We start from the raw sequence: 19321 nt of genomic DNA, 5'->3' as shown, positions 1-19321 counted from the left end.
ATTGAATCCCGGGTAAGACTCATACCAGCCACACCAATCACACCGTACAACTTGTGATCTGAACCCAGTTAACAGTATGATAAACGCAAGGGAGCCTCTGAAAAGATGGCTCACAACAATAATAACCCGAATTTTTGTAACAATAACTATATACAAGTATTGCAGACAATCCGCACTAGGGATGGGCGCCCAGCATCCACTACGGACTATGAGAAATAGATTTATCGGTAAGTAAAATCTTATTTTCTCTGACGTCCTAGTGGATGCTGGGACTCCGTAAGGACCATGGGGATTATACCAAAGCTCCCAAACGGGCGGGAGAGTGCGGATGACTCTGCAGCACCAAATGAGAGAAACTCCAGGTCCTCCTCAGCCAGGATATCAAATTTGTAGAATTTAGCAAACGTGTTTGCCCCTGACCAAGTAGCTGCTCGGCAAAGTTGTAAAGCCGAGACCCCTCGGGCAGCCGCCCAAGATGAGCCCACTTTCCTTGTGGAATGGGCTTTTACTGATTTTGGCTGTGGCAATCCTGCCACAGAATGTGCAAGCTGAATTGTACTACAAATCCAACGAGCAATCGTCTGCTTAGAAGCAGGAGCACCCAGTTTGTTAGGTGCATACAGGATAAACAGCGAGTCAGATTTTCTGACTCCAGCCGTCCTGGAAACATATATTTTCAAGGCCCTGACAACGTCAAGCAACTTAGAGTCCTCTAAGTCCCTGGTAGCCGCAGGTACCACAATAGGTTGGTTCATGTGAAATGCAGAAACCACCTTAGGTAGAAATTGAGGACGAGTCCTCAATTCCGCCCTGTCAGAATGAAAAATTAAGTAAGGGCTTTTATATGATAAAGCCGCCAATTCGGACACACGCCTGGCTGAAGCCAAGGCTAACAGCATCGACACCTTCCATGTGAGATATTTTAAGTCCACAGTGGAAAGTGGTTCAAACCAATGTGACTTTAGAAAACTCAACACCACATTGAGATCCCAAGGTGCCACTGGAGGCACAAAAGGAGGCTGTATGTGCAGCACCCCTTTTACAAATGTCTGAACTTCAGGTACTGAGGCCAGTTCTTTTTGGAAGAAAATCGACAGGGCCGAAATTTGAACCTTAATGGACCCTAATTTTAGGCCCATAGACAGTCCTGTTTGCAGGAAATGAAGGAAACGACCCAGTTGAAATTCCTCTGTAGGGGCCCTCTTGGCCTCACACCACGCAACATATTTACGCCAAATGCGGTGATAATGTTTTGCGGTTACGTCCTTCCTGGCTTTGACCAGAGTAGGAATGACTTCTTCTGGAATGCCTTTTTCCCTCAGGATCCGGCGTTCAACCGCCATGCCGTCAAACGCAGCCGCGGTAAGTCTTGAAACAGACAAGGCCCCTGCAGTAGCAGGTCCTGTCTTAGAGGTAGAGGCCACGGTTCGTCCGTGAGCATCTCTTGAAGTTCCGGGTACCAAGTCCTTCTTGGCCAATCCGGGACCACGAGTATAGTTCTTACTCCTCTCCTTCTTATGATTCTCAGTACTTTTGGTATGAGAGGCAGAGGAGGGAACACATACACTGACTGGTACACCCACGGCGTTACCAGAGCGTCCACTGCTATTGCCTGAGGGTCCCTTGACCTGGCGCAATATCTGTCCAGTTTTTTGTTTAGACGTGACGCCATCATGTCCACCTTTGGTTTTTCCCAACGGTTTACAATCAGGTGGAAGACTTCTGGGTGAAGTCCCCACTCTCCCGGGTGAAGGTCGTGTCTGCTGAGGAAGTCTGCTTCCCAGTTGTCCACTCCCGGAATGAACACTGCTGACAGTGCTATCACATGATTTTCCGCCCAGCGAAGAATCCTTGCAGCTTCTGCCATTGCCCTCCTGCTTCTCGTGCCGCCCTGTCTGTTTACGTGGGCGACTGACGCGATGTTGTCCGATTGGATCAACACCGCCTGACCCTGAAGCAGAGGTTTTGCTTGACTTAGGGCATTGTAAATGGCCCTTAGTTCCAGAATGTTTATATGAAGAGATGTTTCCATGCTTGACCACAAGCCCTGGAAATTCCTTCCCTGTGTGACTGCTCCCCAGCCTCTCAGGCTGGCATCCGTGGTTACCAGGATCCAATCCTGAATGCCAAATCTGCGGCCCTCTAGTAGATGAGCACTCTGCAGCCACCACAGGAGAGACACCCTTGTCCTTGGCGACAGGGTTATCCGCTGATGCATCTGCAGATGCGATCCGGACCATTTGTCCAGTAGATCCCACTGAAATGTTCTTGCATGGAATCTTCCGAATGGAATCGCTTCGTAAGAAGCCACCATTTTTCCCAGGACCCTCGTGCACTGATGCACTGAGACCTGGCCTGGTTTTAGGAGGTTCCTGACTAGCTCGGATAACTCCCTGGCCTTCTCCTCCGGGAGAAACACCTTCTTCTGGACTGTGTCCAGAATCATTCCTAGGAACAGTAGACGTGTCGTTGGAATCAGCTGCGATTTTGGAATATTTAGAATCCACCCGTGCTGACGTAACACTACCTGAGATAGTGCTACTCCGACTTCTAACTGTTCCCTGGATCTTGCCCTTATCAGGAGATCGTCCAAGTAAGGGATAATTAAAATGCCTTTTCTTCGTAGAAGAATCATCATTTCGGCCATTACCTTGGTAAAGACCCGAGGTGCCGTGGACAATCCAAACGGCAGCGTCTGAAACTGATAATGACAGTTTTGTACTACAAACCTGAGGTACCCTTGGTGAGAAGGGTATATTGGGACGTGGAGATAAGCATCTTTGATGTCCAGAGACACCATATAGTCCCCTTCTTCCAGGTTCGCTATCACTGCTCTGAGTGACTCCATCTTGAATTTGAACCTTTTTATGTAAGTGTTCAAGGATTTCAGATTTAAAATTGGTCTCACCGAGCCGTCCGGCTTCGGTACCACAAACAGCGTGGAATAATACCCCTTTCCTTGTTGCAGGAGGGGTACCTTGATTATCACCTGCTGGGAATACAGCTTGTGAATGGCTTCTAAAACTGCCTCCCTGTCGGAGGGAGACTTTGGTAAAGCAGACTTCAGGAACCGACGAGGGGGAAACGCCTCGAATTCCAGTTTGTACCCTTGCGATACTACCTGTAGAATCCAGGGATCCACTTGTGAGTGAGCCCACTGCGCGTTGAAATTCTTGAGACGGGCCCCCACCATATCTGAGTCTGCTTGTAAAGCCCCAGCGTCATGCTGAAGACTTGGCAGAAGCAGGGGAGGGCTTCTGCTCCTGTGAAGCGGCTGCATGGTGCAGTCTTTTTCCTCTTCCTCTGCCCCGGGGCAGAAAAGAGTGGCCTTTTGCTCGCTTGTACTTATGGGAACGAAAGGACTGAGTTTGAAAAGACGGTGTCTTTTTCTGCTGATGTGGAGTGACCTGGGGTAAAAAGGTGGATTTTCCAGCCGTTGCCGTGGCCACCAGGTCCGATAGACCAGCCCAAAATAACTCCTCCCCTTTATACGCCAATACTTCCATGTGCCGTTTGGAATCCGCATCCCCTGACCACTGTCGCGTCCATAACGCTCTTCTGGCAGAGATGGACATAGCACTTACTCTTGATGCCAGGGTGCAAATATCCCTCTGTGCATCACGCATATATAGTAATGCATCCTTTAAATGTTCTATAGTTAACAAAATATTGTCCCTATCCAGGGTATCAATATTCTCAGTCAGGGAATCCGACCATGCGACTCCAGCACTGCACATCCAGGCTGAGGCGATTGCTGGTCGCAGTATAACACCAGTATGTGTGTATATACTTTTTAGGATATTTTCCAGCCTTCTATCAGCTGGTTCTTTGAGGGTGGCCGTATCAGGAGACGGTAACGCTACTTGTTTAGATAAACGTGTGAGCGCCTTATCTACCCTAGGGGGTGTTTCCCAACGCGCCCTAACCTCTGGCGGGAAGGGATATAATGCTAATAATTTTTTAGAAATTAGCTGTTTTTTATCGGGGGAAACCCACGCTTTTTCACACACCTCATTTATTTCCTCTGATTCAGGAAAAACTATTGGTAGTTTTTTCTCACCCCACATAATACCCTTCTTTGTGGTACTTGTAGTGTCAGAAAGGTTCAATGCCTCTTTCATTGCCGTGATCATGTAACGTGTGGCCCTACTGGACATTACGTTTGTCTCGTCACCGTCGACACTAGACTCAGTATCTGTGTCAGGGTCTGTGTCGACCCACTGAGGTAACGGGCGTTGTAGCGCCCCTGACGGTGTCTGAGACGCCTGGACAGGCACTAATTGATTTGCCGGCTGTCTCATGTCGTCAGTTTTTTGCAAATTGCTGACATTTTCACTTAATTGTTTAAATACAATCATCCAGTCAGGTGTCGACTCCCTAGGGGGTGACATCACCAACACAGGCAACTGCTCCGCCTCCACATCATTTTCCTCCTCATACATGTCGACACACGCGTACCGACACACAGCACACACACCGGGAATGCTCTGATAGAGGACAGGACCCCACTTAGCCCTTTGGAGAGACAGAGGGAGAGTCTGCCAGCACACACCCAGCGCTATATATATATACAGGGATAACCTTATATAAGTGTTATTCCCTTATAGCTGCTGTTATTATCGTTATTTGCTGCCAAAAATGCCCCCCCTTCTCTTTTTTACCCTGATTCTGAAGCAGGACTGCAGGGGAGAGTCAGGGAGCCGTCCTTCCAGCGGAGCTGTGAGGGAAAATGGCGCTTGTGTGCTGAGGAGATAGGCTCCGCCCCTTCACGACGTCCTTATCTCCCGCTTTTTTGTGTAAAAATGGCAGGGGATTAAAATACATCCATATAGCCCAGGAGCTATATGTGATGTATTCTTTTTGCCACCTAAGGTATATTGTTATATTGCGTCTCAGGGCGCTCCCCCCCAGCGCCCTGCACCCTCAGTGACCGGAGTGTGAAGTGTGCTGAGAGCAATGGCGCACAGCTGCGGTGCTGTGCGCTACCTTAGACTGAAGACAGGATGTCTTCTGCCGCCGATTTCACCGGACCTCTTCGTCTCTTCTGGCTCTGTAAGGGGGACGGCGGCGCGGCTCCGGTGACCCATCCAGGCTGAACCTGTGATCGTCCCTCTGGAGCTAATATCCAGTAGCCTAAGAAACCCGATCCACTCTGCACTCAGGTGAGTCCGTTTCTTCTCCCCTTAGTCCCACGATGCAGTGAGCCTGTTGCCAGCAGGACTCACTGAAAATAAAAAAACCTAAACTAAACTTTTATTCTAAGCAGCTCAGGAGAGCCACCTAGATTGCACCCTTCTCGGCCGGGCACAAAAATCTAACTGAGGCTTGGAGGAGGGTCATAGAGGGAGGAGCCAGTGCACACCACCTGATCCTTAAGCTTTTATTTTGTGCCCTGTCTCCTGCGGAGCCGCTATTCCCCATGGTCCTTACGGAGTCCCAGCATCCACTAGGACGTCAGAGAAACTACAGGTAGTTTTTTCACCCCCCACATAATACCCCTTTTTGTGGTACTTGTAGTATCAGAGATATGCAAAGCCTCCTTCATTGCCGTGATCATATAACGTGTGGCCCTACTTGAAAATACGTTTGTTTCATCACCGTCGACACTAGATTCAGTGTCTGTGTCTGGGTCTGTGTCGACCGTCTGAGGTAAAGGGCGCTTTACAGCCCCTGACGGTGTCTGAGACGCCTGGGCAGGTACTAACTGGTTTGCCGGCCGTCTCATGTCGTCAACTGATTTTTGTAATGTGCTGACATTATCACGTAATTCCATAAACAAAGCCATCCATTCCGGTGTCGACTCCCTGGGGGGTGACATCACCATTATCGGCAATTGCTCTGCCTCCACGCCAACATCGTCCTCATACATGTCGACACACACGTACCGACACACAGCAGACACAGGGAATGCTCTTATCGAAGACAGGACCCCACTAGCCCTTTGGGGAGACAGAGGGAGAGTTTGCCAGCACACACCCAAGCGCTATAATATATATGGGAACAACCCTATATAAGTGTTGTTCCTTATAGCCGCTTAAATATATAAAAATATCGCCAAAATATGCCCCCCCTCTCTGTTTTACCCTGTTTCTGTAGTGCAGTGCAGGGGAGAGTCCTGGGAGCCTTCCTCACAGCGGAGCTGAGCAGGAAAATGGCGCTGTGTGCTGAGGAGAATAAGCCCCGCCCCCTATTCCGGCGGGCTTTTCTCCCGGAGTTTTAGACATTTGGCATGGGTTAAATACATACATATAGCCTTAATGGCTATATGTGATGTATTCTTTTGCCATAAAAGGTATTATATATTGCTGCCCAGGGCGCCCCCAGCAGCGCCCTGCACCCTCCGTGACCGTCTGGTGTGAAGTGTGTGACAACAATGGCGCACAGCTGCAGTGCTGTGCGCTACCTTCATGAAGACTGAAGAGCCTTCTGCCGCCTGTTTCCGGACCTTCAATCTTCAGCATCTGTAAGGGGGGTCGGCGGCGCGGCTCCGGGACGAACCCCAGGGTGAGACCTGTGTTCCGACTCCCTCTGGAGCTAATGGTGTCCAGTAGCCTAAGAATCCAATCCATCCTGCACGCAGGTGAGTTGAAATTCTCTCCCCTAAGTCCCTCGATGCAGTGAGCCTGTTGCCAGCAGGACTCACTGAAAATAAAAAACCTAAAAAACTTTTTCTAAGCAGCTCTTTAGGAGAGCCACCTAGATTGCACCCTGCTCGGACGGGCACAAAAACCTAACTGAGGCTTGGAGGAGGGTCATAGGGGGAGGAGCCAGTACACACCATGTGATCCTAAAAGCTTACTTTTTGTGCCCTGTCTCCTGCGGAGCCGCTATTCCCCATGGTCCTGACGGAGTCCCCAGCATCCACTTAGGACGTTAGAGAAATACGGGGAACCCTACGTCTTTTGTCCCCCGTATTTTTTGCACCAGGACCGGACGCAGAGCTCGGTGCTGGTTGTTAAAATACGGGGGAACCCCTGTCATTATTCCCCCCGTATTTTTACAACCAGGACCGGCTCAAAGAGCTCGAGGCTGGTTATGCTTAGGAGGGGGGACCCCACGCATTTTTTTTTTCAGGATTTTTAACCCATTCCCACTGAAAAACATGCTCTGATCTCTCCATATTATTTTAGTCAGTAAAAAAAAAAAAAATAGGGATTTTTGTTTACTTACCGTAAAATCTCTTTCTCTGATTCCATCTGGGGGACGCTGCGCACTTACTAATGGGTTAGAGTGTGTGGGATGGGAGTTTGGCACAGAACCTATAAAAAACTAACTCCTCCCCCCTCTAACCCCTCCCATCTCCTTCCTGCTCAGCAGATTACCTCAGTTAACGTTTAGCAAAGCCGGAAGAGACAGAACATAATATATATATATATATATAAATATACGGGAGGGATCGCAGCGTCCCCCAGATGGAATCAGAGAAAGAGATTTTACGGTAAGTAAACAAAAATCCCTATTTCTCTTTCATCCATCTGGGGGACGCTGCGCACTTACTAATGGGATTTCCCAAAGCAAGCTAATTAGAGGAGGGAGACACAGACGACATAGCCGTCTGCAAAATTTGATGCCCAACAAAGGCAGTCTCCAAACCAAAAGTTTGAAAAACGGAATAACTTCGTGAAGGTATGTACGGACGACCAGGTCGCCGCTCTACACAGCTGCTCGACGAATACACCACTGCGAACCGCCCAAGAGGCTCCAACAGGTCGAGTCGGATGAGCCCCTAAGGACTCAGGAACAGGCAACGCCTAAGAACCTAAGCCTGCTGAATAGCAGAATTAACCCAGCACATTACCGTGTTCTTATTGGCCAGTCAGCCACGCTTGGGCGCAGCAAACAAACCCAACAAGGTAAGATTTAAGGTTTAAACGCCAACCAATAAGGCCAAGTATCGACCCGCCCCGGACGAGCCCGGGACGACACAAGAAGCACAATGTGCTGAAGAAGAGGAAAAACCGATATAACTTGTGGTTTGTAAGTAAAACCACCCTAACTGTATAAACAAAAACACTGTAAGAGAAAAGAAACCGCAACTCAACCAGAGGCCGGAAAGGAGAAACAGGAGCCATTCTGGAAAGTAAATTTTAGAGCAGAACCCAGTCTGCTAAGATAAGAAGACAAAGTAGTTCTGACAACTGTGTTATAGAAAAGCTAAGAGGCGGAAAGTACTAAGAACTCCAGCTGAGTGACCGTTAAATACACATAAACGATGACAAACGTTCTGGCACTGTGATTGGTTAGAGAGCCAGAAACGTAGTAGGGCTTGATGACGTTGTTCTCCACAATCACGCCGTCACAGTCAGAATAGACAAAATCCCGGTGATGACGCAAAGGTTGAGAGTGGAGAGCTGGCCGTAAAGGCACCCTGTAAGGAGCCCTGGTCACCCTGGCCTATAGCATTGCAGAACAGAGGCAACAGGCAAATCCGAAGCGGATTACCGAAAGAGCCACTGGTCAAATGTGTTGAAGTACTCACTAGATTTTGCAAGAGGCAGAATAACTATGCTAGATGAAAGTGACAAGGAGCTGACACGGCGTCCACGAATTCCACAAGAGGATTTCCGGAGCGATCACAGTACAAATGAAGTCCTGAGGTCTATGTCAGCTAGTCATAGACACACCAAAGCCAGAAATCCCGGATGATTTCACATACTTTAAGGAAGAACAGCCTGACGATCCAGGAAGTCCGCTTCCCAGTTGCCCATTCTGGAACTGGAGATGATAGATATTGCCGGAATCCAAAATTCCGCCCTCTGCATATGTTAGATACTGCTCCGATGGCTCTCCAGCTACAAGTGCCACAAAACAATTGATATAGGCCACAGTGGAAAGACCTTGTAGAAGACATTGAGCTGGAGTCAAGGCGTTGTGGATCGCCCGTATCGGAAGTGACATTTCCACTTCGGACATCAGTTTCATTGAAAACTCCAGAGTTGAAACCAAAAACCGTAATGTCTGAAACTTTTGACTGTGGTTATGACCCTCCATGTCGAGACAGAATGAAATCCTATGAGTCAGATCTGGATTGTGTAGCCCAACGAAAAGATCGACCAATGAAAATATTTTCGTATTTTAATAGAGAAACTAAACTGCTGTTTATGTAAACTCAATCCTGCCTGAGATTAATAACATTGAATCTGAGATTGAAGAAACTAGGCAGAAGACCGGGGAGATGGAGCCACCTATAAAATCACCACTGTCCTGCAGAGTAAGTGTATGCTTGACCCCTGAGTCTATTCTGGTCAGTAAATCCTGCACTCCGCCAAGGTTTGAGATATCAGGTGTCGAAAAGAATACCCATGAATAACATCATCTGCGAAGGAAGAAATCCAGAACCAAGGTCCGCTGTAGAAACAAACAGTGCACGAGAGAGGATTTTTTTTTTTTTTTTTGCAACAACTGACCCAAAATTGTAGCGATGCCCAGATGACGGGCAAAGGATTGGACTGAATACTCCTGTGGCGGATAGCGAACAGACTGCAATGATTAGAGCCCGTCTAAGATGGGCACTAAAGATTCTTGCTTGGTACGTGTTCCCCAAGATTCAGAATATATGTTCGTGCTACAAATTCAGTACATCCAACGGACCAGTGGACTCTGAGAAAGTTGGTGCCCTCCCCCTTGGGAATCAGACTGTCCGACTCCGTGGTCCCTGCAGAGGGCACATCGGAAGTCCGTGTTCTAGGTCGACAAATGCCTCCCAAAAGAGTACACATTTTCCTGACATAGGTAATAAAAACAAAAACAAAAACCATTTCTCAGCTATTATACTCAGGATGAGAACCCACGACCTGTTATACCGCAGGCATACACCTTACTGATAGAGTTATTTGCTCCTGCTTTAATTTGGAAGCAGAATTTCATGATTCGCAACCAAAATGGATAGAAGGGTGTCATAGCCTGGGAAAAAATGCAACATTGAGTAGATAGGGAATAGAGCTTGAGAGACCAAACCCGTCAATGGATAATTTGAAAAGGATCAGCTGCCACAAGAATGAACAACTTGCATTATGCAACCGGTTTAAAGATTCATGGATAAGCCAGGAGAGGGCGTAGGAATATTCCTGTCAGAATGAATACCAATATAATAACGGTCTCACCGTTGTCAATCTGTGGTGACTGTCAAGGTCACATACTGTACTTTAGTAAAGACAGTCGCCCTAGGCTCTCCCATGATGGATGCGTCCACTAATAATTATTGGAACCTTCATTAGATCAGTGTCTTCATCAGCGAAAGGATAAAGAAATACTGTCTCTAATAATGAGACACCGAAACTGAACTGAAAACAGTATGTACGAGAGACAGACACATTTCCCTGGAAATATAAACTTTTGCATCAGGTGTGTAGTCAGACTTCCATCAACATTCTCTCACGGGAAGGAAGAGGTGGAAAACAAGAAATTCAGTAGATTATTTCTTATTTCTATCCTGAAGGATCCTCACTGACAGGATTTATCCTCAAAACGCCTCTGAAGTAAAGGAGCTATATTGTCTGTCAAAGACCAGGCTCGCTGCCCAGTATGAACTGATTAAGAAGCTTTGTCCAGCCATTTGGCAATTCATAAGTACATAGAGTACAAGAAATAGAAATAGTCTGTCCTGTTTTGAAAGGCGCACCGGTCCCGGAGGTACTGCAATACCGGATCAATGCGTGGAGTGGACAGAGCAATCCATTTTAAATATATTTAATACATGGGCCCCCAGATAGGGGGCGTATCAGATATTAAACTGATAAGAACAGATACTACACTTGATCTTAGCCAAAAGGCCAAGTAGTGATCTTTTTACCAAGACTAGCGGCTAAGTAGTAAACAGAGTACCAGACCCATTACATTGACATAGTGTAAGGAAAAGTAGACTCAAAGAATACCGGTATTTGTGGACCGGTCCTGGAACCCCAATCCCTGCAAGTGCAGGGAATATATATATATATATATATATAACTTCACACAGTTAGGGGCATACACTGAACTGGAGGGAGGCCGGTTCAGGGGAAATTTAAGGAAAATATTTCTTCACAGAAGGGGTAGTGGATAAGTGGAATAGCCTCCCATGAGAGGTGGTAGAGACTAAGACTGTAGAGCAATTTAAACCTGCTCGGTATATACATATACTTCTATGTAAACAAGCTCATGGACTCAGTGCTGTCAGGCAGCAATGCTAACCACTACTCCATCTGTATTATTTTGGATTGAGGTGTGCTTGGCCCACAGAGGCATAAACTGATCCCTGGAACCTCCCGGCTGCTCCGCAACTGGTGTCCTGGAGCATGGGGTACCTGTGTCCGTGCTACCTTTTGGAAGTCTGGAGCCACATTTGGAACATGTAATTTAATGTATATGGGAATCAAACCTGTCTACTCTATCTTACTAATACACAGCATTAGCCCACAAAGCTATCGGAGCTCCTGTGTAGTAAACTACTGAACTTGTCGTTCCTTTAGGAGATTTTCTGGTTTACAGACCATGGAATATACAATGCCACAACCAAAGCACATAATAATGTTCCTCATAACTCTGTGTGCTGTAGTCCAGCTCTACCGACTGAGCTATAACCGCTCCTTTTTATAACATGATGTTTGTAAACAGGTAAACCACTGTTGTCTATGTCAGAATAGCACAACACTAGTTAAGAAATGATTCCCGCCTGTGTAATAAACAGGGTGAGGTAAAAATAACTTTTTTACAGTGAGACTACCGAAATATAGGCAGACAAGAAATAAAATTGGGTGATGCAGATTTCTGATTTAACCCAATAACACCTGTATTTTCTGATCCCCGCCTGTATAATAACAGGGTGAGTCAGGTTTCTGTCAGATAATCTCCTCCTCTGTTGTGCAGTCCCTTTCAGACAGCGTTGATACCGAGGGAGTGGGTAGTAAAATGGCGCCCGCTGGTTGAGTCCGCCCCCACAGACAGTGATGGGCGGAACAGTAAAGACTAGCAATGCGGGAAGAGCTCGGCGGGAAGCCTCTACGCTCCAAAATCCCCTTTAGGAGAACAGACTGTAGCAGCCGTAAAACTTCAGTTAAAGCACAGACGCGACAACCGCTCCCCTTCCGCTGCAGTCCCGCCGCCGCCTGCCCTGAAGCGGCAATGGCAGGATCCGAAGTAGCGGGGAGCGACAACCTCCTGTCAGCGGCGTGATCCTAGCCGCTCTCAGTATCCTGCTGCGCGCCACTGCAGTCTAAATGTAAATCGTAATAATGGGACACTGTTCAACACTGCCAGGGCAAGTTGCCTGTCCTACCTGATATAGTGCCTCCTCGGTGCGGTGTCCGGTAACAGAAAGCCCCAGAGACCTCTGGCATGGTGACTTTCTAGAGGCTGGGTGAGTGAGAAATAAGGCACACAGCCGCCTTCTATTAACTTAACCCCACTCACAATATGCTTGTCGCCTGTATACAGGGACTAAACATAAAATCAAAACAGATAGGAAACAAAAACCTATTAAAATCTAAGAGCAAAGGAAAACTGTGCCTGTCCTCCAAGGCACAAAACTAAAACTGAGGTAATCTGCTGAGCAGGAAGGAGATGGGAGGGGTTAGAGGGGGGAGGAGTTAGTTTTTTATAGGTTCTGTGCCAAACTCCCATCCCACACACTCTAACCCATTAGTAAGTGCGCAGCGTCCCCCAGATGGATGAAAGAGAAATAAGAATTTACTCACCGGTAATTCTATTTCTCGTAGTCCGTAGTGGATGCTGGGAACTCCGTAAGAACCATGGGGAATAGACGGGCTCCGCAGGAGACTGGGCACTCTTAAAAGAAAGATTAGGTACTATATCTGGTGTGCACTGGCTCCTCCCTCTATGCCCCTCCTCCAGACCTCAGTTAGGGAAACTGTGCCCGGAAGAGCTGACATTACTAGGAAAGGATTTGGAATCCAGGGTAAGACTCATACCAGCCACACCAAGCACACTGTACAACTCGTGATAACCATACCCAGTTAACAGTATGAACAACAACTGAGCCTCAGTAACAGATGGCTCATAACAATAACCCTTTAGTTAAGCAATAACTATATACATGTATTGCAGAGAGTCCGCACTTGGGACGGGCGCCCAGCATCCACTACGGACTACGAGAAATAGAATTACCGGTGAGTAAATTCTTATTTTCTGACGTCCTAGTGGATGCTGGGAACTCCGTAAGGACCATGGGGATTATACCAAAGCTCCCAAACGGGCGGGAGAGTGCGGATGACTCTGCAGCACCGAATGAGCAAAGGCAAGGTCCTCCTCAGCAAGGGTATCAAACTTGTAGAACTTAGCAAATGTGTTTGAACCCGACCAAGTAGCAGCTCGGCAAAGCTGTAAAGCCGAGACCCCTCGGGCAGCCGCCCAAGAAGAGCCCACCTTCCTTGTGGAATGGGCTTTTACTGATTTAGGATGCGGCAATCCTGCCGCAGAATGAGCTTGCTGAATCGTGTTACAGATCCAGCGCGCAATAGTTTGCTTTGAAGCAGGAGCACCCAGCTTGTTTGGCGCATGCAGGATAAACAGAGTCAGTTTTCCTGACTCCAGCCGTCCTGGCTACATAGATTTTCAAAGCCCTGACTACATCTAGTAACTTGGAGTCCTCCAAGTCCCTAGTAGCCGCAGGCACCACAATAGGTTGGTTCAAATGAAACGCTGATACCACCTTAGGGAGAAATTGGGGACGAGTCCTCCTTTCTGCCCTGTCCATATGGAAGATCAGATAAGGGCTTTTACACGACAAAGCCGCCAATTCTGACACATGCCTAGCCGAAGCTAAGGCCAATAGCATGACCACTTTCCACGTGACATATTTTAGCTCCACGGTCTTAAGTGGCTCAAACCAGTGGGATTTCAGGAAATCCAACACAACGTTAAGATCCCAAGGTTCCACTGGAGGCACAAAAGGCACTCCCTTAACAAACGTCTGAACTTCAGGCAGTGTAGCCAGTTCTTTTTGAAAGAAAATAGATAGGGCCGAAATCTGGACCTTTATGGATCCTAATTTTAGGCCCATAGTCACTCCTGACTGTAGGAAGTGCAGGAATCGACCCAGCTGGAATTCCTCTGTAGGGGCCTTCCTGGCCTCACACCAAGCAACATATTTTCGCCATATACGGTGATAATGTTGTGCTGTCACGTCTTTCCTAGCCTTTATCAGCGTAGGAATCACTTCATCTGGAATGCCCTTTTCCGTTAGGATCCGGCGTTCAACCGCCATGCCGTCAAACGCAGCCGCGGTAAGTCTTGGAACAGACAGGGCCCCTGCTGTAACAGGTCCTGTCTGAGAGGCAGAGACCATGGGTCCTCTGAGATCATTTCTTGTAGTTCTGGGTACCAAGTTCTTCTTGGCCAATCCGGAACGATGAGTATAGTTCTTACTCCTTTCTTTCTTACAATCCTCAGTGCCTTGGGTATGAGAGGAAGAGGAGGGAACACATAAACCGACTGGTACAGCCACGGTGTCACAAGTGCGTCCACAGCTATCGCCTGAGGGTCTCTTGACCTGGCGCAATATTTTTTTTAGCTTTTTGTTGAGGCGGGACGCCATCATGTCTACCTGTGGCCGTTCCCAACGATTTACAATCAGCGTGAAGACTTCTGGATGAAGTCCCCACTCTCCCGGATGGAGGTCGTGCCTGCTGAGGAAGTCTGCTTCCCAGTTGTCCACTCCCGGAATGAACACTGCTGACAGTGCTAGCACGTGATTCTCTGCCCATCGAAGAATCCTTGTGGCTTCTGCCATCGCCATCCTGCTTCTTGTGCCGCCCTGTCGGTTTACATGGGCGACCGCCGTGATGTTGTCTGACTGAATCAGCACTGGTTGGTTTTGAAGCAGGGGTTCTGCTTGACTCAGGGCGTTGTAAATGGCCCTTAGTTCCAGAATATTTATGTGAAGGGAAGTCTCCTGACTTGACCACTGTCCTTGGAAGTTCCTTCCCTGAGTGACTGCCCCCCAACCTCGGAGGCTTGCATCCGTGGTCACCAGGACCCAGTCCTGTATGCCGAATCTGCGGCCCTCGAGAAGATGAGCACTCTGTAGCCACCACAGCAGAGATACCCTGGCCCTCGGGGACAGGGTGATCAGCCGATGCATCTGAAGATGCGATCCGGACCACTTGTCTAACAGATCCCACTGAAAGATCCTTGCATGGAACCTGCCGAAGGGAATTGCTTCGTAAGAAGCTACCATCTTTCCCAGGACTCGCGTGCAGTGATGCACCGACACCTGTTTTGGTTTCAGGAGGTCCCTGACCAGAGATGACAATTCCTAGGCATTCTCCACCGGGAGAAACACCTTCTTCTGTTCTGTGTCCAGAATCATGCCCAAGAACAACAGACGCGTCGCAGGAATCAGCTGCGACTTTGGGATATTCAGAATCCAGCCGTGCTGTTGCAGCACTTCCCGAGATAGTGCTACGTTGACTAACAACTGCTCCTTGGACCTCGCCTTTATAAGGAGATCGTCCAAGTACGGGATAATTATAACTCACTTCTTCCGAAGGAGTATCATCATTTCGGCCATTACCTTGGTAAATACCCTCGGTGCCGTGGACAGACCAAACGGCAACGTCTGGAATTGGTAATGACAGTCCTGTACCACAAACCTGAGGTACTCCTGGTGAGGTGGGTAAATGGGGACATGCAGATAAGCGTCCTTGATGTCCAGCGACACCATAAAATCCCCCTCTTCCAGGCTTGCAATAACCGCCCTGAGCGTTTCCATTTTGAACTTGAACTTCCTTACATAAGTGTTCAAGGATTTTAAATTTAGAATGGGTCTCACCGAACCGTCTGGTTTCGGTACCACAAATATTGTGGAATAGTAACCCCGTCCCCGTTGAAGGAGGGGAACCTTGATTATCACCTGCTGAAGGTACAGCTTGTGAATAGCCGCCAGCACTACCTCCCTTTCCCTGGGAGCCGCTGGCAAGGCTGATTTAAGGTAACGGCGAGGGGGAGTCGCCTCGAACTCCAGCATGTATCCCTGAGATACCACTTGTAGAACCCAGAGATCCACCTGTGAGCGAACCCACTGGTCGCTGAAGTTCCGGAGACGCGCCCCCACCGCACCTGGCTCCACCTGTGGAGCCCCAGCGTCATGCGGTGGACTTAGTGGAAGCAGGGGAGGATTTTTGTTCCTGGGAACTGGCTGTCTGGTGCAGCTTTTTTCCTCTACCCCTGCCTCTGGGCAGAAAGGATGCGCCTCTGACCCGCTTGCCTTTCTGAGGCCGAAAGGACTGTACTTGATAATACGGTGCTTTCTTAGGCTGTGAGGGAACCTGAGGTAAAAAGTCAACTTCCCAGCTGTTGCTGTGGATACGAGGTCCGAGAGACCGTCCCCAAACAATTCCTCACCCTTATAAGGCAAAACCTCCATGTGCCTTTTAGAATCAGCATCACCTGTCCACTGCCGAGTCCATAATACTCTCCTGGCAGAAATGGACATTGCATTAATTCTAGATGCCAGCCGGCAAATGTCCCTCTGTGCATCCCTCATATACAAGACGACATCCTTTATATGCTCTATGGTTAGCAAAATAGCATCCCTGTCGAGGGTATCAATGTTGTCTGACAGGGTATCAGACCATGCTGCTGCAGCACGACACATCCATGCTGAAGTAATAGCAGGTCTCAGTATAGTACCCGAGTGTGTATATACAGACTTCAGGATAGCCTCCTGCTTTCTATCTGCAGGCTCCTTTAGGGCGGCCGTATCCTGAGACGGCAGTGCCACCCTTTTAGATAATCGTGTGAGCGCCTTGTCCACCCTAGGGGATGTCTCCCAGCGTAACCTATCCGTTGGCGGGAAAGGGTACGCCATCAGTAACCTCTTAGAAATCACTAGTTTCTTATCAGGGGAACACCACGCTTCTTCACACAATTCATTTAATTCATCAGATGGGGGAAAAGTCACTGGCTGCTTTTTCTCCCCAAACATAATACCCTTTTTAGTGGTAACCGGGTTAATGTCAGAAATGTGCAACACATTTTTCATTGCCGTAATCATGCATCGGATGGCCCTTGTGGACTGTACATTTGTCTCATCCTCGTCTACACTGGAGTCAGACTCCGTGTCGACATCTGTGTCTGCCATCTGAGCTAGCGGGCGTTTTTGAGCCCCTGATGGCCTCAGAGACGCCTGGGCAGGCGCGGGCTGAGATGCCGGCTGTCCCAAGGCTGTTACGTCATCGAACCTTTTATGTAAAGAGTTGACACTGTCGGTTAATACCTTCCACATATCCATCCACTCCGGTGTCGGCCCCGTAGGGGGCGACATCACACTTATCGGCTCCTGCTCCGCCTCCACGTAGCCCTCCTCATCAAACATGTCGACACAGCCGTACCGACACACCGCACACACATAGGGAATGCTCTGACTGAGGACAGGACCCCACAAAGTCCTTTGGGGAGACAGAGAGAGAGTATGCCAGCACACACCACAGCGCTATATAACACAGGGATTTTCACTATACTGAGTGATTTTTCCCAATAGCTGCTTATTAACACAAATTGCGCCTAAATTTATGTGCCCCCCCCCTCTCTTTTTTACCCTTGTTGTACTGGATACTGCAGGGGAGAGCCTGGGGAGCGTCCTTCCAGCGGAGCTGTGAAGAGAAAATGGCGCTGGCTGTGCTGAGGAAGATAGCCCCGCCCCATCAGCGGCGGGCTTCTCCCGCTTTTTATAATGTTAATGGCGGGGGGTTTAGCACATATACAGTGTTATACACTGTATTATGTGCTATTTGTGCCAAAAAGGTAAACCAATTGCTGCCCAGGGCGCCTCCCCCCAGCGCCCTGCACCCAACAGTGACCGGAGTGTGTGGTGTGCTATGGGAGCAATGGCGCACAGCTGCAGTGCTGTGCGCTACCTTAATGAAGACAGGAGTCTTCAGCCGCCGTTTTTCATCTTTATCTTCCGTCTTCTGGCTCTGCAAGGGGGGCGGCGGCGGCGCGGCTCCGGGAACGGACGATCGAGGTCGGGCCCTGTGTTCGATCCCTCTGGAGCTAATGGTGTCCAGTAGCCTTAGAAGCACAAGCTCGCTGCAAACAGGTAGGTTTGCTTCTCTCCCCTCAGTCCCTCGTAGCAGTGAGTCTGTTGCCAGCAGATCTCACTGAAAATAAAAAACCTAACAAATACTTTCTTTTTTAGTGAGCTCAGGAGAGCCCACTAGGTGCATCCAGCTCTGGCCGGGCACAGATTCTAACTGAGGTCTGGAGGAGGGGCATAGAGGGAGGAGCCAGTGCACACCAGATATAGTACCTAATCTTTCTTTTAAGAGTGCCCAGTCTCCTGCGGAGCCCGTCTATTCCCCATGGTCCTTACGGAGTTCCCAGCATCCACTAGGACGTCAGAGAAATATATATATTCTTTTAAAAAATATATTAAATAATACTTGTGGCTCCTAAATAGACAAACCAAGTAGATAATCCCTTCACATATATATATAGATATGCTATTAGCAATAAAAAAAAACACAAAAAAAAACATGTTTTTAAAAAAATGTATTAGATCTCGCCAGCAAAATGAGGCGGACTGAAATTGACGAAATGACTGTCGAAAAGCACTGTTGTCGAATCGACATTCTTCAATTGAATATACTTTTGTCGAAAAGCCGCATTTTTACCATTGCGGACATGTCGAATTTGACAACTGTCGAATTGCAAAACGTTGAATCTGAAATGGCCGTTTTTTTGTCGAAAAGTACTGTATTGCATTGTCGAATCAGTTTTTACTGTCGAAAATACCCAGTTTTCGACATTTGCGGCAATTCGACCGCAATTGCATTTGGCCCTTAATCTGATTAGGTCATTGATTACTTGGCAACCCTTGGTACATTTCACTGTTGCCCACAAACAGAAATTCTTTACCAAATCCACATAAAATACAATTGGATTTTAGATATAAGTAAACAATGTTCAGAGATAAATGTTACACACAGACTGAAGTACTAAGCGATGACAACCCGCAGGTTTTAATTTCACCGTATGTGACAGAAGTTTTTACATTCCGTCGTTTTCCACATAATTAACAGTAGATCCTAATGTGTATTTTATAACAACTTACGTGTCTCTTCCTTCTCCAACCACCGCGACTCTCTTGCTGTCTTCTGTCCAAGATATGTCTTTAACCTTCCCTGCAAATGGCTGATATTCATACTTCAGCAGGTGCTCCTTCTGCGTAGTGTCCCAGATCCTCACCTTCCCGGTGATATCTAGCACAGACATACATTCATCTTTACATAACATGCCATACTATAGAAGCAGACATTTGGGTAAAGTAAATTCACTTATTTGATATGCAAAAATATCTTCCTGTAGCCCAACAGACATTCGCTTT

The 19321-nt window shown here is 48.0% G+C and overlaps 1 protein-coding gene and 1 pseudogene across 1 annotated transcript in view; both read right to left on the bottom strand.

Annotated features, from left to right (window-relative positions):
* WDR1 (WD repeat domain 1) overlaps positions 1-19321 on the bottom strand; it is a 107211-nt gene that overhangs the window by 81912 nt on the left and 5978 nt on the right. Inside the window, exon 4 of the mRNA XM_063923081.1 lies at positions 19049-19196. Within this exon, the coding sequence (XP_063779151.1) occupies positions 19049-19196 (148 nt within the window). The remainder of the gene's footprint in view (positions 1-19048; positions 19197-19321) is intronic.
* LOC134960068 (U2 spliceosomal RNA) lies at positions 10611-10784 on the bottom strand (annotated as a pseudogene).

The sequence above is a fragment of the Pseudophryne corroboree genome, chromosome 1, assembly GCF_028390025.1.
Source record: "Pseudophryne corroboree isolate aPseCor3 chromosome 1, aPseCor3.hap2, whole genome shotgun sequence".
NCBI lineage: Eukaryota > Metazoa > Chordata > Amphibia > Anura > Myobatrachidae > Pseudophryne > Pseudophryne corroboree.
The sequence above is the reverse complement of the archived record's forward strand: the minus strand, read 5'-3'. Positions and strand labels throughout refer to the sequence as shown.